General features: G+C 50.0%; 1 protein-coding gene and 1 long non-coding RNA gene across 2 annotated transcripts; both read left to right on the forward strand.

Moving 5' to 3' along the window:
- The first annotated feature begins 8,386 nt into the window (after positions 1–8,386).
- Positions 8,387–12,906, forward strand: Lyzl4 (lysozyme like 4). Its single transcript, XM_041676717.1, has 4 exons — positions 8,387–8,634; positions 8,751–8,900; positions 9,950–10,028; positions 12,756–12,906. The coding sequence occupies exons 1-4, from the start codon at positions 8,451–8,453 to the stop codon at positions 12,823–12,825; spliced, it is 483 nt and encodes a 160-aa protein (XP_041532651.1). The 5' UTR covers positions 8,387–8,450; the 3' UTR covers positions 12,826–12,906.
- Positions 12,907–18,449: 5,543 nt separating this feature from the next.
- LOC121464205 lies at positions 18,450–24,435 on the forward strand. The gene is made up of 3 exons (XR_005976499.1): positions 18,450–18,541; positions 23,546–23,647; positions 24,395–24,435. It is a non-coding gene; the product is annotated as an uncharacterized LOC121464205 (long non-coding RNA).
- The last annotated feature ends 271 nt before the right edge of the window (positions 24,436–24,706 follow it).

Raw genomic sequence — 24,706 nt, forward strand, 5'->3', positions numbered from 1 at the left:
AATATCAGTTAAGCAGTACAGGCCATCTGCCAGTGAAGGTTCTGAAGATATCCGGTGAGGGCCCAGAGCTGGGGCACACTGAGGGCGCCTCTACTCTGCAACAGCAATTGTTGCTGGAGTTCGGGGTGGAGTTGGGTCCTCACCCCCAGCTTGGTCAACAGCCAGGTCTAGATTTTATGTCCTTGACTTCTGGAAAGGCCTTGGGGCTTACTTAGCATTCCTGCTTTGAGTCTCCCACTACCAGCACAACTAGACTGGACCCTCTGAAAGTTGACCACAGATGATGTGACATTTTGCTCCTAAGCACTTGACTGGGCTCTCAAGAGCAAGAACAGAACCTTCCCAACCAATGGCCCCAGGATTCCAGCCGAGATCCCACACATGTCCTGTATAGAACTTCTGTTTTCTTTTGTTCATGTGAACATGTGTGTGCTTGTATGTGCACACATGTGGAAGCTAGTGATTGACACTGGTTGTCTTCCTCAATTTCTCTCCATTTTGTTTGTTTGTTTTTTGATCTGGGATCTCTCACTGAATACGGAGCTAGGCTGGCCAGCCGATAAGCTCTAGAGATACACCTGCTTGAGACGGCCGTGCCCTGTGTTCAGTGCTGGGAATTTAGATGGTGCCTGGCACTCACAGCGGTGCTGGGGATTGAACTCAGGTCTTCATGCCCACACGGCAGGTACTTCACCAACTCAGCCATCTCCACAGCCCCTACAGCTATTTTCATTTGTTTTAGATCCTGGAACCCAGTCAGGGCTGCAGATTGCCTCTGGCTATTAGATACCTTTCATCTTCCCCAGTGTCCTGTGCTCTCCAGCCCCCTCCACTCCTCCTGGTTCAAAATCTTCTGTTTTCAGGACATTTACATTCGGTGAGTGTGTCTTCGTGACCACTTAGGTTAAATATCCCTGGGGAGTCTAAGAATGGCCCCCGGGGGATGCTGTGTGCTCCTTAGGGTTGTACAGTGTTAGGCTGTATCCCAGCACTGTGAACACCACAGTTTGTACTGTGGTGAGGACGGTTTTTCCTCTGTCACAGAGCACAGATCTTGAGGGAAGGAAACCGCACCAGCACTTTCTCTGATTCCAAGGGAACCAGACTAAATCAGAATAGCCCCCACACAAAGGGGGATTTATTGTCTCACGTAGCCAGCAAGTGATTCTTTTCTAGATTTAATTTGCCCATGTTCGGGTTGAATATCATGTTATCACACACAGGCTTGGTAGCTTGTTTCTCAAAGTCAAGATGATCTCAAATGGCTGAGTCTCCTATCTCACGCCTGCCTGGAGGAACCCTACGCCCTCCCCATTTCCTCAACCCTTTGCTATGTCCCCTTCTGTAGGATTCATTCACCAGAAGCTGTTTTAGCTGAAGGCTCACTGACCTCAGAGTGAACTGCACCCCAAAGGGAACACTCATCTTGAAGGACGCCTTTGCGTCCAAAGCCCAGGGATGACCCCATTGTTTCCTTCTGCTGTAGACTGTCAAGGCCCCCTTGAAGCTGGAGTGTTCGCATGTGGCCTCCCCCCTCCATCTTCCTTGAACTCTGCTTACAAGAAAGGACTACCTCAAAAGGCTTGCATCGAAGCAGAGTCCTGGCACAGACACCTGCTGGTGGGGAACCTAGGGCCCAGGACCAGGGTGTGTGTGCTGCTTGCTCCTTCAGAGGCCGTGGAGCCATCAAGTCCCCTCCAATGGCACCTGGACACCGTTGTACTGGCAGGCAGGGGACGGAGGTGGGTGTCAGGTTGACTGACCGTATCTTGCTGGTGATGGTTTTGCCCATCTTCTGAGACTTGCTGTGCCCATCCGTTCCTGGTGCAGACTCAGAGACTTGTGCACACTGTCTCTATGGAGAAACTGAAGCACGCAGGGGAGGATAGCTGTCCTGAGGCTACACAGGCAGTTAGTGGTGAATGCAAAACCAAGTTGGCCCAGTCAAATACATGCTCCGGGGGGTAGCATATTATTCTGAGTAATAAGCACTTCAGATTTCAAAGACCTTTTTAGCTCACCCCTGTTCTGCCACGACAGCCCAAAGCAGCCATTAGACAATATGTAAATGATTGGACATGGCTTCGCTCCAGAACCCTTGCAGGAACAGCTGGCTGTATGCAGCTCCCGGGCTGGGTCTGCCAGTCCTTGCCCTTAGCTAGTAGCAATAATGGTAGCATGGGGCATGCTTCCCAGGATGCCCCAGTGGCCTCTCTGTCCTCACCCAAGTAGGTGAGGAAGTTTGCACAGACAGCAACGGGCTGTAGAGGAGGCAGAGGTTCTGGAAGCCAAGCCAACTAGAAGACTCTGCTCTCTCCTGAAGAGCTATGGCCTCCTGACCAGAGGCTCTAGGGGTGTGCTAACTCCAAGCTCTTTAGAAGCACTGCAAGTTGCATGCTGCTCTCTGGTGTGGGTAGCAATGGATGCTCCTTCACCTTGGCTGTGGGGTTAATGGCACCAGACATCCCCTCAGTGCTGGCATGACGGCCAAGGTGAAGGTAAGACAGGCAGGTCTTACCCACACCAGACACAGCTTGGTCTCTCTAGCTTAAGGTAACACTGAAAGCAAGTTAAGTGCTTTGAGAAACCTGAAAAATGCAGCTTATCGAGGAGTGTTCTGTGGGGCTGGAGAGATGGCTCAGCAGTTAAGAGCACTGACTGCGTTTCCAGAGGTCCTGAGTTCGATCCCAGCACCCACAGGGAGACCATCTGTAGCTGTAGATGGGATTAGATGCCCTCTTCTGGTGTGCAGATGGATGCACACGCGGGCAAAGCATCCATATATATAAAATAATAAATCTTACATTCAAAAAAAGTATTTTGCCCGAGGAGCGGATGTAGAATAAGTTTGAAGCATCTTGACAGCTAAGAAGGGAGGGTTAGGAGACGTGGATTTTCCTGTCTTTAAGCAATAGAAACTCCCACTCCAAGCGAGACACAGTGTAGTATATAGTTAGTACACTCACTCGCACACACGTGCACACACACACACACACACATGTACTCACACACGTGCATGCACACATGCACACTCATACAGCACTGTGGTTGGTAGTGCCTGAAGACAGACCAATGCTGAGAGTGGCTGATGTGCTTCTGGGTCTAAGCAGAAGCACTTGTGGCTGGGCTGCCACTGTCTCATTTAAATCAATTGTGCAATTACCAGTCTTAACCGAGCTAGCCAGAACCACTTCCATGTTTCCAAGAGACCAACCTTCCCTCTCTCATCTTAAGGTCGTTTATCTTTTGAAACCTAACGATGGCTTCAGCACTTTTTCATGTCTCAGGTTAGGTTGCCTAGGTCCCAAGGGAGAGCCTCCTTGATCCTGGGCCTTGTGAGCAGACATGTTCCACCTATGGGAATGCCGTGGTTGGCAGAGTACTGTCCTGGAAAATGTGTCCCTGTCATAAGCCTTGGGACATCAAAATGTGTTACTAGCAAAAGGGATTTCAGACATGATTAAGGCCAAGGGTCTCAAGATGAGGGGATGTCCCTGGAGTCTGAATAGATCAGTCTAGTGGCATAAGTCTTCAGGACAGTGGAAGAGAAGGCAGGAGATGACCCGAGGGCTGAAGATAGCATCGCATCATGGTGGGAGGGCATATGGACTCACCCTTGATGGCTTTGATGACTAAACAGAGTGAGGAGTGGAGGCAGCCCTCAGCAGTTAGGGTGGCCTTCAGGCAACAGCCCTCACCTGGTAACAACCATATTTTCAGGACACCACATTTACTGCCTGGCCTTGCCAGCACCCTGCGCTGAGTCTTCTGAGGCCCACGCTAGGTAACTGTGAGAAAAAGCTGGTACTGTTTCAGTGGCAATGGATCCCTTCTATTTTTAGAACATTCTGGTTCACAGATGTCATAGAGAAGGTTCTAGAAGAGTTGCTCATGGAGCAGGATCAATGGTATAGAAACTCTTGGGTGAAGACAAATGAGTTACTAAGGAATTGGCATCTGAGAAAGCCCAGGGGACCCAGTGCAGACAGAGCACCTAGCCTGCAAGCAACGCAGAAGCTGCTGCCGAGCCCTTGGACACCCTGCTGGGCTGGTAGGTGGGCTTTGGTGGGCGGGACCAGGGACAGGCAGAGGACACCCTGCTGCAGAGCACGCTGGTCAGCAAAGTCCCTTCATCATACGGGGACAAGTTTGAAAGGGCAGGCTTACTCGTTCTTTAAACAAGAGCATCGAGAACTAGCGTGTACCAGGCACTAACCTCTGCGGAGGATGCAGCGTCAGGCAAACTCTCTGCTCACCCAGCGCTTGCATTCTGGTCTGAGAGTGAAGTCATACGCAAGAGAGCAAATCAACACAGGGATTGCTGTTAGTGTGTATTACAAAGACAACTAATGCCGCTTTCCATGATGGGCCACAACCAGGGTTAAAACCACGGTGGTTGGAGGAGTTGTGTTCTAGGTGGAAGGAGCGGCTGGTGCAAAGGACATGTGGTATGAGTGGCATGGTCATGGTGGGAGTGGTGAGGTCACAGCTGGGAGTGGTGCGGTCATGGTTGGGAGTGGCATCGCCATGGCGGTAGTGGTGTGGTCTGTTGTGTTAGGAGCGGCGGGGCTGCATCCCCAGCACCCGGCTGCCCTCACGGCTAGCTTTACCCGAAATAATTACACGGAAACTGTATTCCTTTAAACACGGCTTGGCCCATTATATCTAGCCTTTTCTCGGCTAACTCTCGCACCTGAACTAGCCCATTTCTAATAGTCTGTATAGCCCACGAGCTGGCTTACCAGGAATGATCTTAACCTGCGTCTGCCTGGAGTGGGAGAATCATGGCGACTCCTTGACTCAGCTTCTTTCTCCCAGCATTCTGTTCTGTTTACTCCACCCACCTACGTTTTAACCTATGAGGGCCAAGCAGTTTCTTTATTGCTTAACCAATGAAATCAACAGATAGAAAGATGACACTCCCACATCAGTGGTCATGTTGGAGTAGCGTGGTCATGTCATGTTGGAGTAGCGTGGTCATGTCATGTTGGAGTAGCGTGGTCATGTCGGAGTAGCGTGGTCATGTCATGTTGGAGTAGCGTGGTCATGTCATGTTGGAGTAGCGTGGTCATGTTGGAGTAGCGTGGTCATGTCATGTCGGAGTAGCGTGGTCATGTCATGTTGGAGTAGCGTGGTCATGTCGGAGTAGCGTGGTCATGTCATGTTGGAGTAGCGTGGTCATGTCATGTTGGAGTAGCGTGGTCATGTCATGTTGGAGTAGCGTGGTCATGTCGTGTTGGAGTAGCGTGGTCATGTTGGAGTAGCGTGGTCATGTCATGTCGGAGTAGCGTGGTCATGTCGGAGTAGCGTGGTCATGTCATGTTGGAGTAGCGTGGTCATGTCGGAGTAGCGTGGTCATGTCATGTTGGAGTAGCGTGGTCATGTCGGAGTAGCGTGGTCATGTCATGTCGGAGTAGCGTGGTCATGTCATGTTGGAGTAGCATGGTCATGTTGGAGTAGCGTGGTGGTCATGGTGGTAGTGACATGGTTATGGTGGTAGTGGTGTGGCCATGTCGGAGTGGTTTGGTCAAAGGAAAGTGTGCGCAGAGCCTGTGGAAGAGCAGGTGAAGGAAGAGTCTGGAGTGCCTTGGGGTCAGACTGCAGAGGTGCTCAGGAACCAGATCAGGGAACGGAACAGTGTGTGTGGGGTGCTGTTGGAAACCCATAATTAGTTAGACCTGGTGATGACCTGCAGACAGGCAGGTGAGGGCTGGGTGGGCTTCAGAGCAATGTCCATGTTCCTGCCGAATCGGCTGCAGGAGGGAGGGAAATAAGAGCTTGTCTTTCATGAGCCGAGACAGGACCTGGCTTGGGAAAGACTGACATTTCCTGAAATACTGTTTGCTCAACTGGAAAATGTCAACACAGGCTTTCTCCACATGCAAAGAAATTCAGTAATTAATGAGGACCCAGGGCAGGAACCAGACTGCAGAACAGGGCTATCTCCAGAGTGTGTGGGCCTGCTGCATTGAAGTAATTTTCTCACAATCAGGCCAGGCAACGAGGCAAGCACAGAGAAGCCGAGTGACTGGGCTAAGGTCACCGCTGGGGGTCTCTGACACCTCAACTCCCGAGTGGCAGAGCAGCGACTGGGGCCCAGGCTATCTGAGTACCAAGGCTGAGCTTGCGATCTGCATTCCAGATACTACGTCTTTCTGAGACAGTGGATGCATTTACATCTAACTACACAGCTGGATTAAACAGATGTTTGCCACCTTTGCCCCAATTAAAGCTTTCATCCAAGCTCCTAGTTCATGATAGACAGCAATTTTATTCTCCAGCGGACATTTTGCTTGTTACAGAAGGGACCAAATACCTGGCCACATAGAGATGGGAAAAGTTGTCTGTAGCTCTGGTTCGGGGGCACTGCAATCATGGTGACAAGAGCATGGGGTGACCTGTCACGTTTATAAAGCCACAAGGTGACTGCAGTCAGGAAGCAGAGAAGAGCTAGCGAGTGGGCCTGGTGTCACCTCGTAAAGGCTTTCAACCCTCCAGAAACGGCATCACCACATGGGGGCCAACGGTCCAATCACAGGAGGCTAAGGGCACACCTAAATCACCCACCAAGTATTCGAGGGCTCCAATCCCCAAAGAGCTTTTTAGCCCAAGCCAGGGCTTGGAGTTGTTAGTGTTGGAGAATATAGCCTTGAGAACGTACATACGCATGTGAATGGTAACACACAGCAGTGTGAGGGTGACCGAGCTCTGGTCTGTAGTGACAGAGTGTGGGGACCCTGGGAAGAGGCTTTCCAGTCATATCTTCTGTTCTGAAGCATGGGAAACAGGATTCACTCTCTAGGGGTCAAGGAAGGGACGGTGAGCTGCAAGAGCTGCGCGGGGGAAGGTAGATCTCATGAGGACCGGTCAGCCTTCAGGGGGTCACCAGGGCTGGAGGCCAGAAGACAGAGAGCACCATGTGGGTGGAGTCCTGTGGATGGGGAAGGCCTGTGTTTGAGGGCACCAAGTTGAGACTCTAGTGGGTGCGTGGTGTAAGGGGCGTGGTTCTTACAGTCAGGCCTGGGCAGGGTGAACTGCGAGAGTTCTCAAGGGTTAAGTTGTTTCCTCTTGATGGAAGTTCAGCAGGATAAAGCCAGGTCCTGGAGGGCTTGCACAACAAGGCCTGAGTGTGGTGAGGAGTGGAATGCCAGCAGCATCTCAAGGTGACATTTTGTCCATGTTTTGGGGCCATTGCTCAGTTGCGCTTGAAGATGGCAACATGGACCCCAGTGGGTGAGAGGTTTAAGTGGTCATTGCGGAAGTGGAGAAGGTGAGGTCAAGAACCAATTATCCAAGTGACCACCCCACCACTACAGACTTGGAAAGGAGGCACTGTGAGGCCAGTGTCTAGTCCTCTGGGGTTGTCTTCTGTATGGACAGCCAGGGACAAGGTCAGTGGAGGCTGTAAGCAAAAAACCTGGGAGTAAGACCATTGTGAAAGGGTGAGGACGATGGGCTGTTGTGGGCTAGAAGGCAGTGAAGGAACTAAACCAACAAGGGGCATGGTGGTGCTCGATGACCACACACAGCAAGTTGTCCTCCTCCTCTCCCTCCTCCCCTTTCTCCCCTCCTCTCTCTCCTCCTCTCCCTTCTCCTCTCCCTTCTCCTCTCCCTTCTCCTCTCCCTTCTCTCCCTCTTTCGCTCCCACCTCTCCCTCCTCTTCTCCCTCCTTCTCTCCCTCCTCTCCCTCCTCCTGTTCCTCCTTCTCTCCCTCCTCCTCTCCCTTCTTCTCTCCCTCCTCTCCTTCTTCCTCTTCCTCTCCCTCCTTCTCTCCCTCCTCTCCCTCCTCCTCTCCCTCCTCCTCTCCCTCATCTTCTCCCTCTGTTCTTTCTCATCCTCCTCTTTTCACCTTTTCCTCTCCCTCCTCCTCTCCCTCCTCCCTTCCTCCTCTTTCTCTTCCTCTCCTATCTCCTCTCCTTCCTCCTCTTTCTCCTCCTCTCCCTCCTCCTCTTCCTCTGCTCTTTCTCATCCTCCTCTTTTCTCCTTTTCCTCTTTCTCCTCTTCTTCCTCTTTCTCTTCCCCCTTTCCTTCCTTCTCTTCCTTCTTGTCTCCCTTCTCATCTTCTTCTCCTTCTCCCCAAAATGTCCATAGTGAGTTTTCCTTTCACAATAGACTGAACTGAATCAAGGGGCAGGAAAGGACTTGAGCATCCACATCAACTGATGTAACAAAATGGCAGGGCTAGAATCCAAGAAGCCACTGGGTCCTTCTGGAAGGCAGAGAACTTCCGGAGTGTAGTTTCCTTTGGAAATGGGAGGTCTGGGTGAGATGACCTCAGGAACCCATGCTGCAGGAGAAAAGAGTCAAGGAGGGGAAGATCCCTTCATCACAGGTAGGCAGTGATGCTGTTTTTTCCTAGAGGCCCTGAATCCCGCCTTCTCCAGTGCCTCTCTTTTCTCCGGGAAGTCCAGTGTCCCTGTGACCTTGGAAGAAGCTGCCCTAGACCGTCTATGCAGCTGGCATCCACAGCCCTGAGCCACCAGAGCGCGGAGAAGATGCAGGTGTACCTGACTCTTCTGCTCATCAGCTACTTGCTGACTCCCATTGGAGCTTCCATCTTGGGGCGCTGCGTAGTGGCTAAGAGGCTCCGTGATGGAGGCTTGAATTATTTTGAGGGCTACAGCCTTGAGAACTGTGAGTAGGACCCTTGCAGCCCGTCTCTCCTCGCCTCCTCGATCTCCGCTCTCCACCCTGCAACCCCTACCCTGCACCCGGCATCTTCTCACAACCCTTGCTGTTTCACCTCTTAGGGGTGTGCCTGGCTTATTTTGAGAGCAAGTTCAACCCCTCGGCTGTCTATGAGAACTCAAAAGCTGGCTACACTGGCTTTGGCCTCTTTCAGATCCGAGACAGCGACTGGTGTGATCATGGCAAGAACCTCTGCAGTGTGTCCTGCTCTGGTGGGTCCCTTCCTTTCCATCCCTCGGGGCGCTGGAGGCTGCAGAGCCTACGTGTTGGAGGGAACTGGCCTGGGATGTGTCTAAAGCTTTTCCCTAGGAGGTAGGGACCCTGACAGGGAATGCTGAGAAGGGCATGCTAGCCTGAGAAGAAAGAGTGACGGGACCAAGGCCAGACAGGCCCAGAAGGTGCTGGGAAGGCTGGGATGTTGGAAGCAGGAGCAAGCCGTAGAACCCACGCTGCTTGAGAGTGGGAAAAGATTGCTCTTTCTGGTCACCCATGCTGCAGCATTAGCTCCACAGGCGACCCATACTGTCACCATGACAGTCAGAGGTAGTTGTAGGGAGGAGACAGGTACTGGCTCCAAAGGGAGCATATCTGCCACCCTTAAAGGGACCTAAGAACCTGTGGCCTTGAGCAAGCAGCTGGCTAGGATCCACTCCTGTGCTCTGCGAGCTTCTAGGGACTTCGTTAGGTACTTCCCTGAGCCTGTGCAGGTATCAGTTCACTCAGTGCTCACAGCAGCCTCTCGGGAGCATGTATTGCTTCTCTTCCCATTCTATAAATGGGCAAACTGGGGCCCAGAAGCAGTGAGTCCACACCCAAGGCCACATGGCTGGTGAGTGGAGCTGGGGCAGACACAATTGAAGGGGCTCCTAAGTACCAAGAGGCCAGGCGTGGTCTCCCTAATATCAGGTGTTTCTGCAGCCGAGGGTCTAAGTGTTAGTCTCAGCACCCCCAGGCTTCATCAAAGAGAGAGCATCTCCCCCACCCTGGTCAATAGCGGTGGTCCAGGGCCTTCAGCTTCTGGTGGGCCTACACCCACACATCGGTCTCCACCCAGGCTGCACCAGAAGATCCAGAAGCCTCTGTTCCCTCTCCACGCTGCTCTCTAAAGTCCCAGATTGGAAACCACAGGCCTTGGGTCCCCTGCCTGTGTCTTCAATGGCCGGCTGCATGGGCCAGCAATGGGAAGTGAGGTTTTGTGGTAGAAAGGCATGCTAGCTGTCACCGAACGCCACGGCATCATTCGGATTCCTTCTCTTTGCAGCGTTATTGAACCCAAACTTAAAGGATACGATCGAATGTGCCAAGAAAATCGTGAAAGGAAAAGAAGGGATGGGCGCATGGTAAGTGGCATGTCCTTTGCAGCCTGTGCTGGAGGCTCAACAAGGCTGTTTGGGGCCCTTCTCTGGCTGTGACCAGGTTCCCGACAGAAGCAGCCGAGGGCAGGAAGAAACCCAATGCATCTGGTTCACAGTTTGAGGAGCTCAGGCTCTCGTGGCAGGGCAGTCGCGGTGGTGGGAGTGTGGGAGGTGGCCAGTCACGTGGTAGTCACACTCAGGAAGTAACAGGAGGTGAATTCCGGTTCTCAGCTTTATTTTCCTTTTGGTCAACCCAGGACCTTTAGTCCATGGGATGGTGCTGCCCACACTCAGAGTCCCTGCTCAGTGGAAGCTCCGTGGAGGTACTATTCTGAAGACATTTAGAGGCGTGTGCTCTCGGTGTGCTTAAGTGAGGGTGACAACGACGAGTCAACACCGTGGCTCACATTAATAACTGTGTGTGTGTGGTGTGTGGTGCATGTGTGGTGTGTGTCTATGTGCGTGTGTGTAGTATGTGTGGCGTGTGTATAGCATGTGTGTGATATAATGGTACGTATGTATGGTGTGTGTGGTGTCTGTAGTGTATGTGGTGTGTGTGTTATGAGTGTGTGGTATGTATGGTATATATGTGTGGTGTGTGTGTTATGTGTGTGTGGTATGTATGGTATGTATGTGTTGTGTGTGTGTTATGTGTGTGGTATGTATGGTATGTATGTGTGGTGTGTGTGGTATGTATGGTATGCATGTGTGGTGTGTGTGTGTGGTATATGGGGCTATGGGGTGTGTGTGTGTGTTTGTGTGTGTGTGTGTGTGTGTGTGTGTGTGCAATGCTAGAAGAGGCCATTGTGCTCCCTGGAGCTGGAGTTAGAGGCAATTGTGAGCTCTTGTGGTTGTAGGGAAATGGACTCTGGTCCAATGTATGTTTTAACTGCCAAGCCATCTCTCCAGCCCCTTCTTACTTATTTTTAATGCTTCCTTTATAAACCAGGGCTATTAAATGCTCATAATCACATCTGTGGGGGTTGTTTTCTTAGGATTGTCATTTGTGTTCTGACTGTTGACAGCATCTTCATCCTAGATGAGACCTAACAGTTTCTTAGAATCAAATCCCTCTGCCTTCTCTCTTGTGGCTTCTGGGTCTATGTAAACTCCATTCTTAGAAATGTCTTTAAGAACTGAGGAGACAGCTCAGATGGTACAGTACTTGCCTTGAGAGAACAAGGACCCAAGTTTGATCCTCAGAACCCATGTTTTAAAAAATGTTAAGTATGGTGACACACACTCGTAATCCCAGTGCTGGGAGGTGAAGGGTGGGTCTCTGGAACTCACTGGCCAGCCAGTTCCAGACCAATGGGAGACCCTGTCTCCAAAGACAAGGTGGACAATGACTGAGGAGCAACACTGCTTTTATCCCCTGATTTCCACGTGCATACATACACACACACGTGCACACCCACAGACATGTACTTCTGCACACTCGTGAAAATGCAGGTGCACAGGAATCTAAGGGATCTATAGCAGAAGCTTGACAAGAACTCCATACATGTTTTCTCAGTATCAGAACACTGCTGACACCAAGCAAGCCCTTGATTCTCTGGCTAAGTATTTTTACAATAGAATTTTTATGACTTTATCCTTTTAAGCTTAAATTTTGGATTCCTTTGTAATTAATTTTGATATCAAAGCAAGGTAGGTGCTATGGAGCTTTAACTCCTGCTAAGCCTGCTTATTGTTGCCAACATCATGAATCGGATTATGCGATTTCACTGCTAACAGAGCAGACTGCACCCAATGGTGGAATCTCCTTGTTAATGATAAGCGTCTCCCTTCATACGTGGTGTGGGTTTTCTGATTAATTGGCGAGCTCGGCTGAGCCTGGGATTAACGCTAATGAGTTGAAGTCATCTTTGTTGTGTGGCACCGTGGAGCAGTAAGCTGGGCCGCGCTGGCTGAGATGCCTTATTGTCCAGACTCCTGATAAGGCAGGCTCTAAGTAAGCTGACAGGCCGTGGATCTGCCACAGCTCGGACCGAGTCACCCTTCTGTGCCGTGTGAACAAGAGGAGAGACAATCCAAAGTCCTGGGGGCCGCCCCCCTCCACACCACCTGCCACTGAGCTGTGAAGAGCCATGGTATTTCTGGGAATGTGGATGTGTGTGTTTTCTGCTACTCCTTAGCTACAAGGGGCCAGGGATCATGGCCTAGTACGGTTTCCCCCTGCCGAAGATGAGCGGAGCCATGCAAGGCTGAGGAGCAGGAGTAGATGTGGTTGGGGACTTGGATCCAGATGTGGCCTTGCATTCAGGACTGGAATGCAAGGGGAAGGACCACTGGGGAATATGAGGAGATAAGGCTGAAGGATCAGTCAAATGCCAGGAAAAATGAAGAGGGAAGACGTTTTAGATGAAGTAGGTACACAGACAGGTGGAAGGAGTCCAGCGTTAGGACACAGCCGGGACCCTGGCCTAGGCGAACTCTCTGAAGCTCTTTCAGAGGAACACATCACAAGGCTGTGGTGCCCCAACTGGGTGGGGTTCCCGTGTGAAGCAAGGGTAGTGTGGGCACACTATGGAGTAAGCACCTACATCCACACCAGGTTGAGCACCAAAACCCACAAAAGCCTGAGGAAACGTGTCCACAGTGGGGAGACACAAATGTCCCAGGGCTAGGTATGAACTGTGTAGCTCTGAGGACCCCAAGCCCTGGCTCTAACGAGCCACCGCTGACCGTTCTCTGGCCTTCCGCTTGCAGGCCCGTCTGGTCCAGGAACTGCCAGTTGTCTGACACCCTGGAGAGGTGGCTGGACGGCTGTGATCTGTAGCCACCTGGGTGGACCTGCCCCACTTGCCGGCCATGCCTCGTGACCACGATGCTTTCCTGTTTGCTGCTTCGATCCATCCAGTTATCTCACCGCTCGAGAGTTCCGGATGGCAAAGGACAAGCGTCCACTTCATCTGGGGGGCGAGGTGCAGAATAAACCAGCTTGACCTGGCCAGAGGTCTTTGCTGGAACTGTTTCGTTTGAGCAATATGGCCGCCATCATTACTTACCACTGACATGACTTCCCATTTCTGATTCTTAGCGTGTGAAGGCAGGGACGTCAATCTTCAGCAGGGAAAGGAGGAAGAGACACGGTGGAAACTGAGAGGAGCCGCAGAAGCAGGGGTGAGGGGCTGGGAAAACAGGGCTGCTTTTCCATAGCCAGCTAGGCCGGCCTTAGAATCAGTTGGGAGACACAGCTCTGCATGGGCCTTCAAGGGGTTTCCAGATTGGATTAACCAAGGAAGGGAGACCCACACTGAGTGTGTTGGCACCATTCACAGTGAGTCCCAGGCTGAATAAGGGAAAAACAGGAGGGAAACCCTCTCCGGTCCACTGAGACATGAAGAGCCCCCACCTCACGGTCCCGTCATGTGGTGGACACTATACAATCAAACCCTCTTCTCAGGTCACCGTGATAAAGCAATGGACAACCTTCCCATTTCAACCCCAAGGGGGGTCCTCGCTGGAACCTACGTGGCAGGCCAGCAGAGCACAAGACACACATGCCCTTCCACCTGTATTTCTATAGAAATAACCAATGTCACTTATTCTTCTCTTAATGTTAAGTTTCTAGAGGTTAGAAATAGCACATATGCTAATACGAGCAACAGGCAGGCAGGTATTTACAGCTGTGACAATGTCAGGTCCTCCGTGATTTCAGCACTACCGCTCTCTTCTCTAACTATGCCTCTGTCGTAGTCAGTGTTCTGTGAAGACACACCACCATGACAACTCTGGTAAAGGAAAACATTTCACTGGTGCTGGCTATGGTTTCGGAGGCTTAGCTCATCGTCGTGGTGGTAAAGCAGGGTGCCACGCAGGCAGACACGGTAGCTGAGAGTTCTACATCCAGATCTGCTGGCAGCAGGAGGAGAGACACTAGCACCGGCTTGGACTTTTGCAATCGCAAAGCACACCCCCAGTGACATGATTCCTCCAAAAAGGCCACACCTAATTCCTCTCGAGTAGTAGTGCCACTCCCTGATGGCCAAACGTTCAAATCTGTGAGCCTACGGAGGTCATTCCCCTTCAAATCTGTGAGCCTACGGAGGTCATTCCCCTTCAAACTATAGCCTACGGAGGTCATTCCCCTTCAAATCTGTGAGCCTACGGAGGTCATTCCCCTTCAAACTATAGCCTATGGAGGTCACTCCCCTTCAAACTATAGCCTATGGAGGTCATTCCTCTTCAAACTATAGCCTACGGAGGTCATTCCCCTTCAAATCTGTGAGCCTACGGAGGTCATTCCCCTTCAAACTATAGCCTATGGAGGTCATTCCCCTTCAAATCTGTGAGCCTGTGGAGGTCATTCCCCTTCAAACTATAGCCTATGGAGATCACTCCCCTTCAAATCTGTGAGCCTATGGAGGTCATTCCTCTTCAAGTCACCACAACCTCCTTCCCATGGGTTTTTGTTGTGTTGTGTATTGTGTGTGTGTGTGTGTGTGTATTAGAGTTTTCTGTTTTCAACAATGCTATAGATAGGGTTCTGTGATTCACTTTTATAGAAAGAAAGCAAACCAGATGGGTGTGGTGGCCTCTAATAGTCCTGGTATCTGAAGGCTCGTAGAGAAAGATTGCTATGATTTGGAGGCTATCTTGGGCTCCGTAGAGAGATCTGGTCTCAAGATACAAACTGGCTGGGCTGTAGCTCAGTTTGTAAAGTGTTGGCTCGGCCTGCACAGAGCCTTGGGTAGAATCTCTACCACTGCATAAAACCAGATGTGGTGGCTCCTAATGGGAATCCCAGCGTGGCGGAGGTAGAGGCACGAGGGTCAGAGGCCAAGGTCAGTCTTTCTACATAATGGAGTTTAAGGCCAGCCTGTGCCATGTGAGATCCTGACTCAAACAGGCAAATGAAAAAACACAGTAAAACACGATTCCCCATGTTTATAACAATTTCATGCAGAAAGGGGTTTGTTTCCGAAGCACAGTGGCTTATTGAGTTCTTCTAGGTGGCAGTGCGTGTGAGACCTGGGGTTCTGGGATCCTGGGCTCATCTGGTGGAGATTTGGGCTTGGACCCTCAGAGATATCTGCGTAACTAAAGCCAAGTTACTGTGGGATCCAAGCCATCAGGAGCTTGGAAGACCCAAGGCAGAGGGGTTGAGGGGGGCATCAGCTTCAGCGTGACAGCCTTGGGCTGGTGAATGCTGCCCGTGTGAATGTGCACGGTTCATCTATCCTGCCCCCTACTGTTTGAGTTCTCGGTTTTGTCCCCTTTAAAACAGTACAGGTTTGACTGTGCCTGTTCTGGGCACCCCCTTTTGCAAGTTTAAAAATGACACAGAAGGTACCCGTTAGATGAAGAAAGCTGGGAATATAAATTAAAAGGTTATTGAAAATACCCCACCCCCACACACACACGCATAGTAAACAGGTTTACATTGCTGCACATTGGTCTGTAGCCCATGTTGAGAGAGCCTGGAGGTGTTGCTTTCCTGACTTTGGGGGTGCATACACACATGCCCTCATGTTTTTTCCACTTGTAAGCACTGGCCACTATTAAATATTCAGTATGGTATCTTGCTTTTCTGGTTAACAATTTGTAACTTGACATTTCCAGTCTACATCAGAATTTTAGTTCTGTTTTTAATGGCCTCCCCCTGTTCCATTTGATGGGCAATGTGCATAATCCTTCATTGCTATCCATTTAACCTACATATTAATTAAGCAGGCTGGGCAGACCACGGCCACCTCAAAGGCAGGCAGCATACAGCAGCCTGGCTTTTGTAGACAACCAGATGCTTGTTTTCCCTAGAGAAGCAGCAGCAAGTCAGAACTTTGGTCCAGGCAGGCTCAATGCTGATGGGCCGTCCTGGTCCTGTGCTTTTCACATGGCTGCCCCTTGTCCCTGGAAAGAAGACTGTTGCGTTTCCCTCAGACAGCATGATCCGCAAGGCCAACTGATGCCACTGACGCTGGTTCCTGGGTTCCATAGAAGCCTTTGAGACCTCGTGGGAAACTTTAGTGTTAAGCTTTGGACCTGGCACTGTTTCCAAGGGTGGGCTCAAGAGCGACAGGGGACCTGATCCCAACCCAACGCTGCTGCAGATGTCGGCGACCTTCGTGACAGCCTGAGATTGGCCATAACACTATCATCTCAAGAGGAAATCCAGCTGCCACCTCCTTCCAGCCCATTACTTCCAAGGCTGCCCACTGTTCCCTAATGGCCTCTGTGTCAACAAGGGTGTGAGGCTCAAGGACGAAGCAAATGTTAGGGTATTGATGGGAACGACGTTTCCCAACATCAGCATCTGGCTTGGTGCCCTCAAGTTCTCCGCCAGGTTCCCTGCCCTGGATTACCACCATCAAAGCTTAATGTCACTGACACAGAGCTCTGTCATTATGACTTCTAGTACCAACCGTTACGAGAACAATCCCAATTCACACACTGTGTGGGACTCTTCTGTCAACCACATCTCCCAACTTCTCAAAACCTTAGATGCTGGATATGAATTATAACCATCTTACAGGGGGCAAAGCAACCTCGGAGACGCCGGCTAACTTGGCTTTAGTCCAGTAGTGCTGGATATGGGTTGGGCATCTCCTTAGAACTCATGCCCCAATACCCCTCTCCCCAAACCCTGCAACTGTTATGGGTGCTAATTCTCTCTCTCCTCTCTCTCTTTGTGTGTGTGCATGTGTAGGTGTGTGCACAGGTGTGCATGTGAATGTTCACGAGGTGCACATGTGTGCCTGCTCATGGGATGTGCATGGAGAGGTTAGAGACAGCCTTGGGTACTGTTCTTGAGGCATGGTCATCCTTTTCTCTTAGAGGGTTTCTCACTAGCTTAGAACTTGTCACGTAGGCTAGGCTGCATAGCCACTTTGACCCCAGCTCCCAGTCAGAGCAGATGGTATCGTGGCACCATTTTGAAGGAAGATGTGAGTTCTACCTTTAGGTTTCACTGTCAACAGAGCAGATTGTCACTGTTTATGAGACACCCCATTTATGTGTCTACACCTTGAAAGTAAGAGCTCACGCAGCTTGGAAGTGCTCATGGCTCACGGTGGCTCCCTGGGGCAGCCTCCACTCACAGTGATGACTGGGTGTCAGCCCTAGAGATCAGCCGAGTCCGAGTCCCCTGCACAGAAGCCAGGCTCTGAGTGGAGGCACTGTATTTCTTATTATTTCTCTTCGCTGCTTATAGAGTAGTCTGAACTGAGATGCACAAATTTCTTTGTATGAGATCCATACTGGGTGGTTTATGAAATTTATGTCATGAAATCCATCACCAGTTCCATGTGAAGCAGTTATTTGGAGCCCAGCATTTCCCAACCTGGGGCAGAGTATTTAATCTAAGTCTCACTTACTCAATCCGTAAAATGAGAATCATAGTCACAACCTCCCATTTGGGTGAAGCGCTCCCGAGACTTCTGTCTTGTCAATTTGACTGGATTTAGAACCACCTAGAAGACACAGCTCTGGGCATGTCTGTGAGGGTGTTTCTAGAGAGGTTAACTGCCCTGTGTGAAGGCTGCACTATCCCACAAGCTGCAGTCCAGAACTGAACAGACAGGACGGGGAAGCAGTGAGCACAGTGTTCCTTCCTCCCTGCTTCTGGTTCCTCAAGAAGTGAGGTGAGGTATCAGCGAGAGCCATGCCTGCCGCCCTGCCCACCCCACCACCATGGGCTGCACCGTCAAACCATGAGCCCAAACAAACCTTCCTACTGTGAGTTTCCATCAGGTGTGTGGTCACAACGACGGGGAAATTAGCACAGTGAGGGAAAAGGAGACTTCAGAGACAGGACAACACAGGGACCTCATGGGCACACTAGAAGAACCACGGGTGGGTGGGATGGGGAGTCATGTGCCTGTGGCTGCAGAGATAGGAGTGGTCCCCTCTTGGGCAGACTGGAAGAGGGGGAGAGTGTACAGAAAGGTTGAAAGTCCAATGAATCAAGGCTCCTGGATTCTCACCCCCGAATGGAAAATAGTGCTTTCCTGACTGCTGATGGGGGCTTCTTACCGAGCAACAGAAGGCGCACACACCCATGCTTGTTCGCAGTACTTCATAGCTGTGACTTCCTGGGCACCTGCTGTGGTCAGACTCCAAATACACCCTTTGGCAATACGATCGTTCCACGATACCAAGGCCTCCCCAGAATCCGTGTGCTTTGGGAACTCAGCTCCCAAAGCAGCAGAGATGAGAGGTGGGGCCTTGTAGAGGCTCTGTTGCTGTGAATGGACAGGGGCTTTCCCTGAAAGTGGGTGTGTGGTGAAAGCAAGCTCTCCTCCGTTTCCACAATGTCCTCTTGCACCCCTTCCTTCTCAGTGAGAAGGTTCTGGGCAGGCTGAGCTTCCCTCCCAATAAATCCCTACAGGTTGAAACACCACATCTCAAGCATTCTGTCGGAGCAGAGGAAACAGGATGAGCTGTCTTCAAAAGCAGAGGGCTTTGAATGGAAAATGTCCCCACGCTTGGTCTTCAGCTGGCTGTGCTCTTCTGGGAGTTGTTGGGAATGATACCAGAGGCCTTAACTGGGGGAGGTAGGTCTCTCAGAGGGTCTTTTGGGAAGTTCCAAAGAATCCCTTCCTCTATCCATCACGAGGCGGGTGGCCCCTACCACATGTTCTCCCCTGCCGTGGTATTCGGCCTCACTGTGAATCTGTAACTGATGGCGCCTCACGCTATGGGCTGACACCCCGAAACCGTAAACCTAAATGATCCCCCCTTAAATTGCATTTGTCAAGAATTCTGTCCCAGTGACGTGGCAGCTTGATGAACATGACGTCATGAATCAACTGGGAAGACACGGGTTCAGAGTTCTGACAACAGAGTCCACACAGCTAGCAGGTTGTGAGGGGAGACCTGAGGCTCAGGTCTCTCCATGCCTCCTCCCCATCCCTTTTCCCCAGACCTCCCGCAGAGACAGAGAAGATCAAAATCTCTTCCCTGCCAGGAAGAGGATTCATATACCCGAAAAGAGGAAAACAAAACAAAACTGTGCAAACCCAGGGAGAAACCAGTTTAATTAAGTTAATTTGTTAAGGACTTGTAGTGAGGGACATTTAAATTAGTACAGTTCGTTTTCTTTAATTATTCATTTTTCCCCACTGAGTTATAGAAGCTCATACTCTAAAGAACAGAACGGGGTTAGCTGTGGAAATCAGAACCTCTTCATTCCCCTCCTCTCAGGAAAACAACAGCCCCCATTTGACTCTTCTGCAGCTGCAGAAGGAGCTTGTTTCCAGCTGCAGCCGTCAGCTTGGTTAGATTAACAAGAGTAGAGGCTGGAGAGATGGCAGCGGTTAAGAGCACACACTGCTCTTGCAGAGGGACGGTCTGAGCTTGGTTCTCAGCATCCACATCGGATGCCTTGCCTCACACTGGGCCACTTGCAACTGCCTGTACCTCCAGCTCCAGGGGATCTGACGGCCTCTTCTGGCCTCCTAGGGCTCCTGTGCTTATATACATGCCCACATAATATATACACATAAATATAGTCTACACAGAAGCACCGAAGTCCTTAATGAGAATGTTTCTCAGTGACTCTGCAGCCACTTGGCCTGAGCATTAATTGAGCAGGAAAGAATTTCCCCAGACGTGAGTGGCACCATCCCATGAAAGGAGTAAAAGGAGGAGAGGAAGCCCGCTCAACACTCGCACCCCCTTTCTCTGCTTCTTGACCCCCGTGTATGCATCTGCCACCTGTTCCCCATGTCACACGTCTCCTGCCCTGCCCCTGAGCTAGAATAGCCCTTCATGGCTCAGGTAACAGCTATGACAGGAGAAACTACAACAGTTGGGAACAGATGTCACTTGAAGAACCTCCTGTCTCTCTCCAGGGGACTGAACATCCCCTTAGGGTGCCCACATCAGATTTTTCTTTTACTTTTTACTTGGAGAAATCTTCTTGGTGCCTCTGGCCCTCAGGTCTGCACTGTATCCTTTCCTTGCCCATGCCTGCCATGCTAGAGATGTCCTCTGTCCCATACCAGAGGCGACCTTTGTCCCCATGCTCTCACCCTCTGTTTCCAGATCTTGTGTCTTGTTCCTTCTGGGTTGGCTTTCTCGTGTTTATTTATTTTTTGTTTTCTTTTTGGTTTTTGAGACAGGGCATTTCAAAATATGTATCCCTGGCTATCCTAGAACTTGCTTTGTAGACCAGGATGGTGTAACTGGAGGTTTCTCTCCTGCCCTCCAGTTCCCGAATAACCATTATGAGGCTTAATATTAGTTGAAAACTGTTTGGCCTATTAGCTCAGGCTTATTATTAACTAGCTTTTACATCTTAAATTAATCCATCTCTATTAGTTTATATTTTATCATGAATGAGGCACACATCTTGCTGCTGGCATCTCCCTGACTCTGCCTTCTTTCTCCCTGTCTCTCTGCTTGGATTTCCCTGCTAGCTGAATTCTGACCTGCCATAGGCCAAAGAGTAAAACATACTCACAGTACACAGAAGGGTGCCCCACACCAAGATGGTCTTGAGCTTACAGAGATCCTCTTGTCTCTGCCTCCCAGCTGGTGAGACTAAAGGCGTGTGGCATGTGATTTCCTTGCACTTAGGGATGGTGGTGACTGCCTATAACCCCACTGTGCTCCCTTTTCTTTGAGTTCACATAGTTTGATAGAAACAAATTAATAATTAAAGGAAAAAAACTGCACCAATATACCTTTTCTGCAATAATGCTTAACAAACCAACCTAATTAAATCTCCCTCTCGGGATTTGTGTGATCTCTTTTTAAGTAAATCAATTCTGCTTCCTATCAAGGAAAAGATACTGAACAGTGGACAAGAGCATCACTAGTTCCAAGCCAGACTGAGAGACAGTGAATAGAAGGTCAGTATGAATTTACATAATGAGAGAAAACTCTGTGAGACAGGGAACAGGGACTATGGCTCACTGACAGAGCACTTGCTCGGTGTGTACAAAGCCCAGAGTTCAAACTCCACTGCCACATAAGTAACCAGGTGACAGTACCATTGTCCTGTAGCATGAGGGCCTGAGTGTTGGGGTTTCTGTCCTGCCCAGTTCCGACAGCCGGCAAGTCCCAAAGAAATCTCAGAGAGTCTGCATTAGATATAAACCCATTGGCTTATTGGCTCAGGCTTTGTATTAGCTCTTATAACTTATATAGCCCATATTCTTATCTATGTTAGCCACGTGGCTCGGTACCTTTTTCAGCGGGGTGGATCACATCTTGCTTCTTAGGTGGTTGAGACAGGACTGCAAAAAGAGCTTCCTTCTTCCCAGAATTCTCCTGTTCTCATCGCCCTACCTCTACTTCCTGTCTGGTTGACCCGCCTATACTTCCTGCCTGGCAAATCAGTGTTTATTTAAAACATGATTGACAGAATACAGACAATTCTCCCACACCATTGTCCTAAGTTATTTCTAGCATCCCCCGGTTCAGAGAAGCCTGGCTAGGACTTCCGAAGTAGGCGAGCACGTCTGGCTTTACAGTGGGGAAGAGGGCTGGGTCTAGACTTTGAGCCCTTTAACTCTCAGCCACACTGTCAGATACAATTGCTGTTAGCGTCCTGGAGCCCCTGTAGGCTCCAAGGGGTAATTCAGGCTGCATCTGGGTGACAGCTACCAGCAAGCAGAGAGGTAGCTTGTCATTTTCCCAGTGTCGTTATCACCACGCCTTTTCCCTAAACATCTATGGATTAAAAAGGTTTCTTTATGGCTCAATGGTTAAAAAAAAAAAAACTACTCTTTCAAAGGTTCCAGGTTTGATCCCAGCACCCACTTGGTAGCTCACAACCATCTGTAACTACAGTTCCAGAAAATCCAGAGGCCTCTTCAGGCCTCCGTGGGCACTACATGGCAGTGCACGTGTTAGGTTTCAAACCTGGACTAATGGCTGAGGTGGCTATATAACATTTTAAAGTGGATGCCAACCACCAGGTTCTCCCAGCATCCCTCAGTCTCTATCTGTTACACAGCCTCCCTGGCTGGAAGACCCCACCCCCCACCCTAAACTTCTCCAATAATCCAACCATTTTGGTTGTTTGCTTTCTTTGAACCTTTGGGCCTCCTGGTTGCTGCACCTGGTTTCTCCTCCTCTCCCCTCTCCCCACTCCCTCCCCTGCTCCTCACATGCACCCTGCTCAGGTACTGTCCCCTCGGGACTTTCCCAGCTGTCCCTGCCTCTCACACATATCTGCAGTGAACTTTCTCCTAACAATACCTAGACCCAGTCATGTTTTCTTTCCTTTTTATTTCTTTTTTCCATTCAGTACATAGACATACATGCAGGCCAAACACGCACACACAGAACATTTTTAAAAAATGAAAGCCTTTTTCATGACAGGTTGATTAAAGATGAGTATGACATGTAACCTTGAGAAGAATGAAAGCCTCATACATGATGATCTGTGGACAGCCATGTCCACTCTGAACCAAGATACTATGTCTGTAATGACACACGTATGTGCGCGTGCACACACATGAGTCCCGTACTGCTGGGATAATATGTCTTAACAGTAGACTAGGGAATCTCTTTCTAGAACTGTTGTGCTGCGGAAGAGAGACAGCAGGATATGGCACAGCCCAAGCCACAGAAGCTAGTCATAAATATTACCACCTAGCACTGTCAACTGGAGCCTTGGGACTCTCAGCACTGGGCATCACACCCAAACACTTGACATGACTCACGTACATGTGAGTCATGTATATGATTCAGATGGAGTTGGGTCTGGATGAACGCTTTCATCTTTCTGTTGCTGTTTTCTTTTTTAATTAGGTCTGTATTGATATTTCTTTTTCCCCCTAGAATCTAATGGGCCCAGTCTATTTTGCTACATTTAACACTTGGACAGTTTCAAGTGCTTGTTAGAAAACAATGTGGTCCCGTAGACTCTCCCTTTCCCCATAGAAAGCTCTGTTTTCTTCTCAGGACCTTTTGGCAACTTTGTGCCATTTCAGATTTTCTTCTAGAACATTCCAACTTACCTCATTAGTGAAATCTTGCCCCTTTCAGGTTTGCCGCCATTTTAATGTTGACTTTTTTCTTCTAACTTCATTGGCTTTGGCACTCTACGGAGTCTGTAAGGAATAGAGCCTGGCTCATCCCTTCATTATATTGAAATGGAATTCTGAAAAGATTTGCAGGCTTAATTAATCCCTATGAAGGAAAGCTTCTTTACATGGCTTAATATTAGATGGAAATCTGGCAGAGACAGACCTGGGCTGCACTCGGGGTAGGGATGTGTAAAAGGAAAGGGGCCGGGAAGCACTATGTAAATCAGAAGATCCCAGCACTACTCATTATATCAGTGAGAACACTCTGAGCGTTCTCCCAAAATGGGGCATCCATGTCCGTGTATCCAGGCAGGGGCTGCAAGAACAACCCTGGGGAATGTGATCAGCAACAGCAGCTGCAAGTGATGTCTGTAAGAAAACCCAGCCAGCCAGCTCCATAGTGAACCTTAGGGCTCTCAAGAAAATCCACCCAGGGTCTTGGGGTTCCCAGGTGGCTTCTCAATGTCCCTTTCAGATGCTGATACACAATGACTGGCATTTGTTGCTGCCTCCCAGGTCTGTGGGCCACCTGATCGGAGGTGTGCTCATCAGGATGTTGGCTGGAAGTTGGGTTCTGGTCTGCTACAAGGAACAAAGTTCTTCCCATAACAAAGGCAGGTAGGTCAGCCAATCACCACATGTGTGTATTGAACAACGGCCAGCCATTCACATGTGTGTATTCAAGCCACTGTCTGTGCCACCCCTGCTGATATCCCATCGACCAGAGTCAGCAACATGGCAGGATACAGAGCTGAGGGTGGAGCAGTTCATGGGTGAAATACGGCCAAGACTAGTCACGTGGACAATCTAGGGTTTGCACCCAGTTGCTCCTGATGTGAAGGTGTTGTAGCAATGACAGCAGACAGAGAGAGCACGACAAATGCTCTTTTTCACAGTTCTGGAGATGGGCACTGGGAAGCTGGTGTCTGCTGGAGGCTTCTGGGCTTTCTGAGAATCCTCTTCTTGCTGAGTCCTCTCATGGCTGGTTTGTGTGTGCTCACCCGAGTGCACCCGAGGGAGCTGGTTAGTGGAGAAGGGAGAGAGAATTCATGTGGCAGGGTGTGTGCTCGCCAACTGCAATACAGCCTGGAGAAACTGGAGAGGGAAGAGAGAGTTCACATGGCAGATTGTGTGTGCTCATCCACTGCAAAATACCCTAGAGAGCTAGAAACAGAGCTAGGAGAGAGAGAGAGAGAGAGAGAGAGAGAGAGAGAGAGAGAGAGAGAGAGAGAGAGAGAGGAGAACTCATATGGCAGGGTATGTGTGTTCACCCGGCACAGTACAGCTGAGGGAGACAAAGAGGGGAAGGAGAGGAGAGGGAACCAGAGTTCACCTTTGTGCTTCCGGTGACTAATCCCATCATAGGTGCTTCGCCTTCATTGTCTAAGTAAACCCTAGAGAGACTCTCTTTCCAAATACCATCACATGGATATTAGAGAGTGAAATCTGGAAGAACACAGAGACTGGATCCATAGCACATCCTGAGTGGGCCAAACTGGTCTCTCTCTGAAGAGTTGAGGATTTTGCAATGAGGAACACAGGACAGAAGGCAGGAGCAGTGAATCCTTTTGACTGGCATGAAAGGGAAACCTTCTGGAATTCATCATATACCATGTGACTAGAAATAAATCAAGAAGTGAAGAGCGCTACCAGGAACCTCCAACAACTCATAAACAC

Source organism: Microtus oregoni, unplaced genomic scaffold (genome assembly GCF_018167655.1).
Source record: "Microtus oregoni isolate MIOR12 unplaced genomic scaffold, Mior012 000028F_ref0000031, whole genome shotgun sequence".
Taxonomy (NCBI): Eukaryota; Metazoa; Chordata; class Mammalia; order Rodentia; family Cricetidae; genus Microtus; species Microtus oregoni.

Bases quoted from the DNA above. Each gene is read 5' to 3' on its own strand.
- Lyzl4 (XM_041676717.1), top strand. From the start codon at position 8,451: ATGCAGCTGGCATCCACAGCCCTGAGCCACCAGAGCGCGGAGAAGATG. The intron at 8,635-8,750 runs GTGAGTAGGACC...TTCACCTCTTAG, and splicing joins GGGCTACAGCCTTGAGAACT to GGGTGTGCCTGGCTTATTTT. The intron at 10,029-12,755 runs GTAAGTGGCATG...TTCCGCTTGCAG, and splicing joins AAAGAAGGGATGGGCGCATG to GCCCGTCTGGTCCAGGAACT.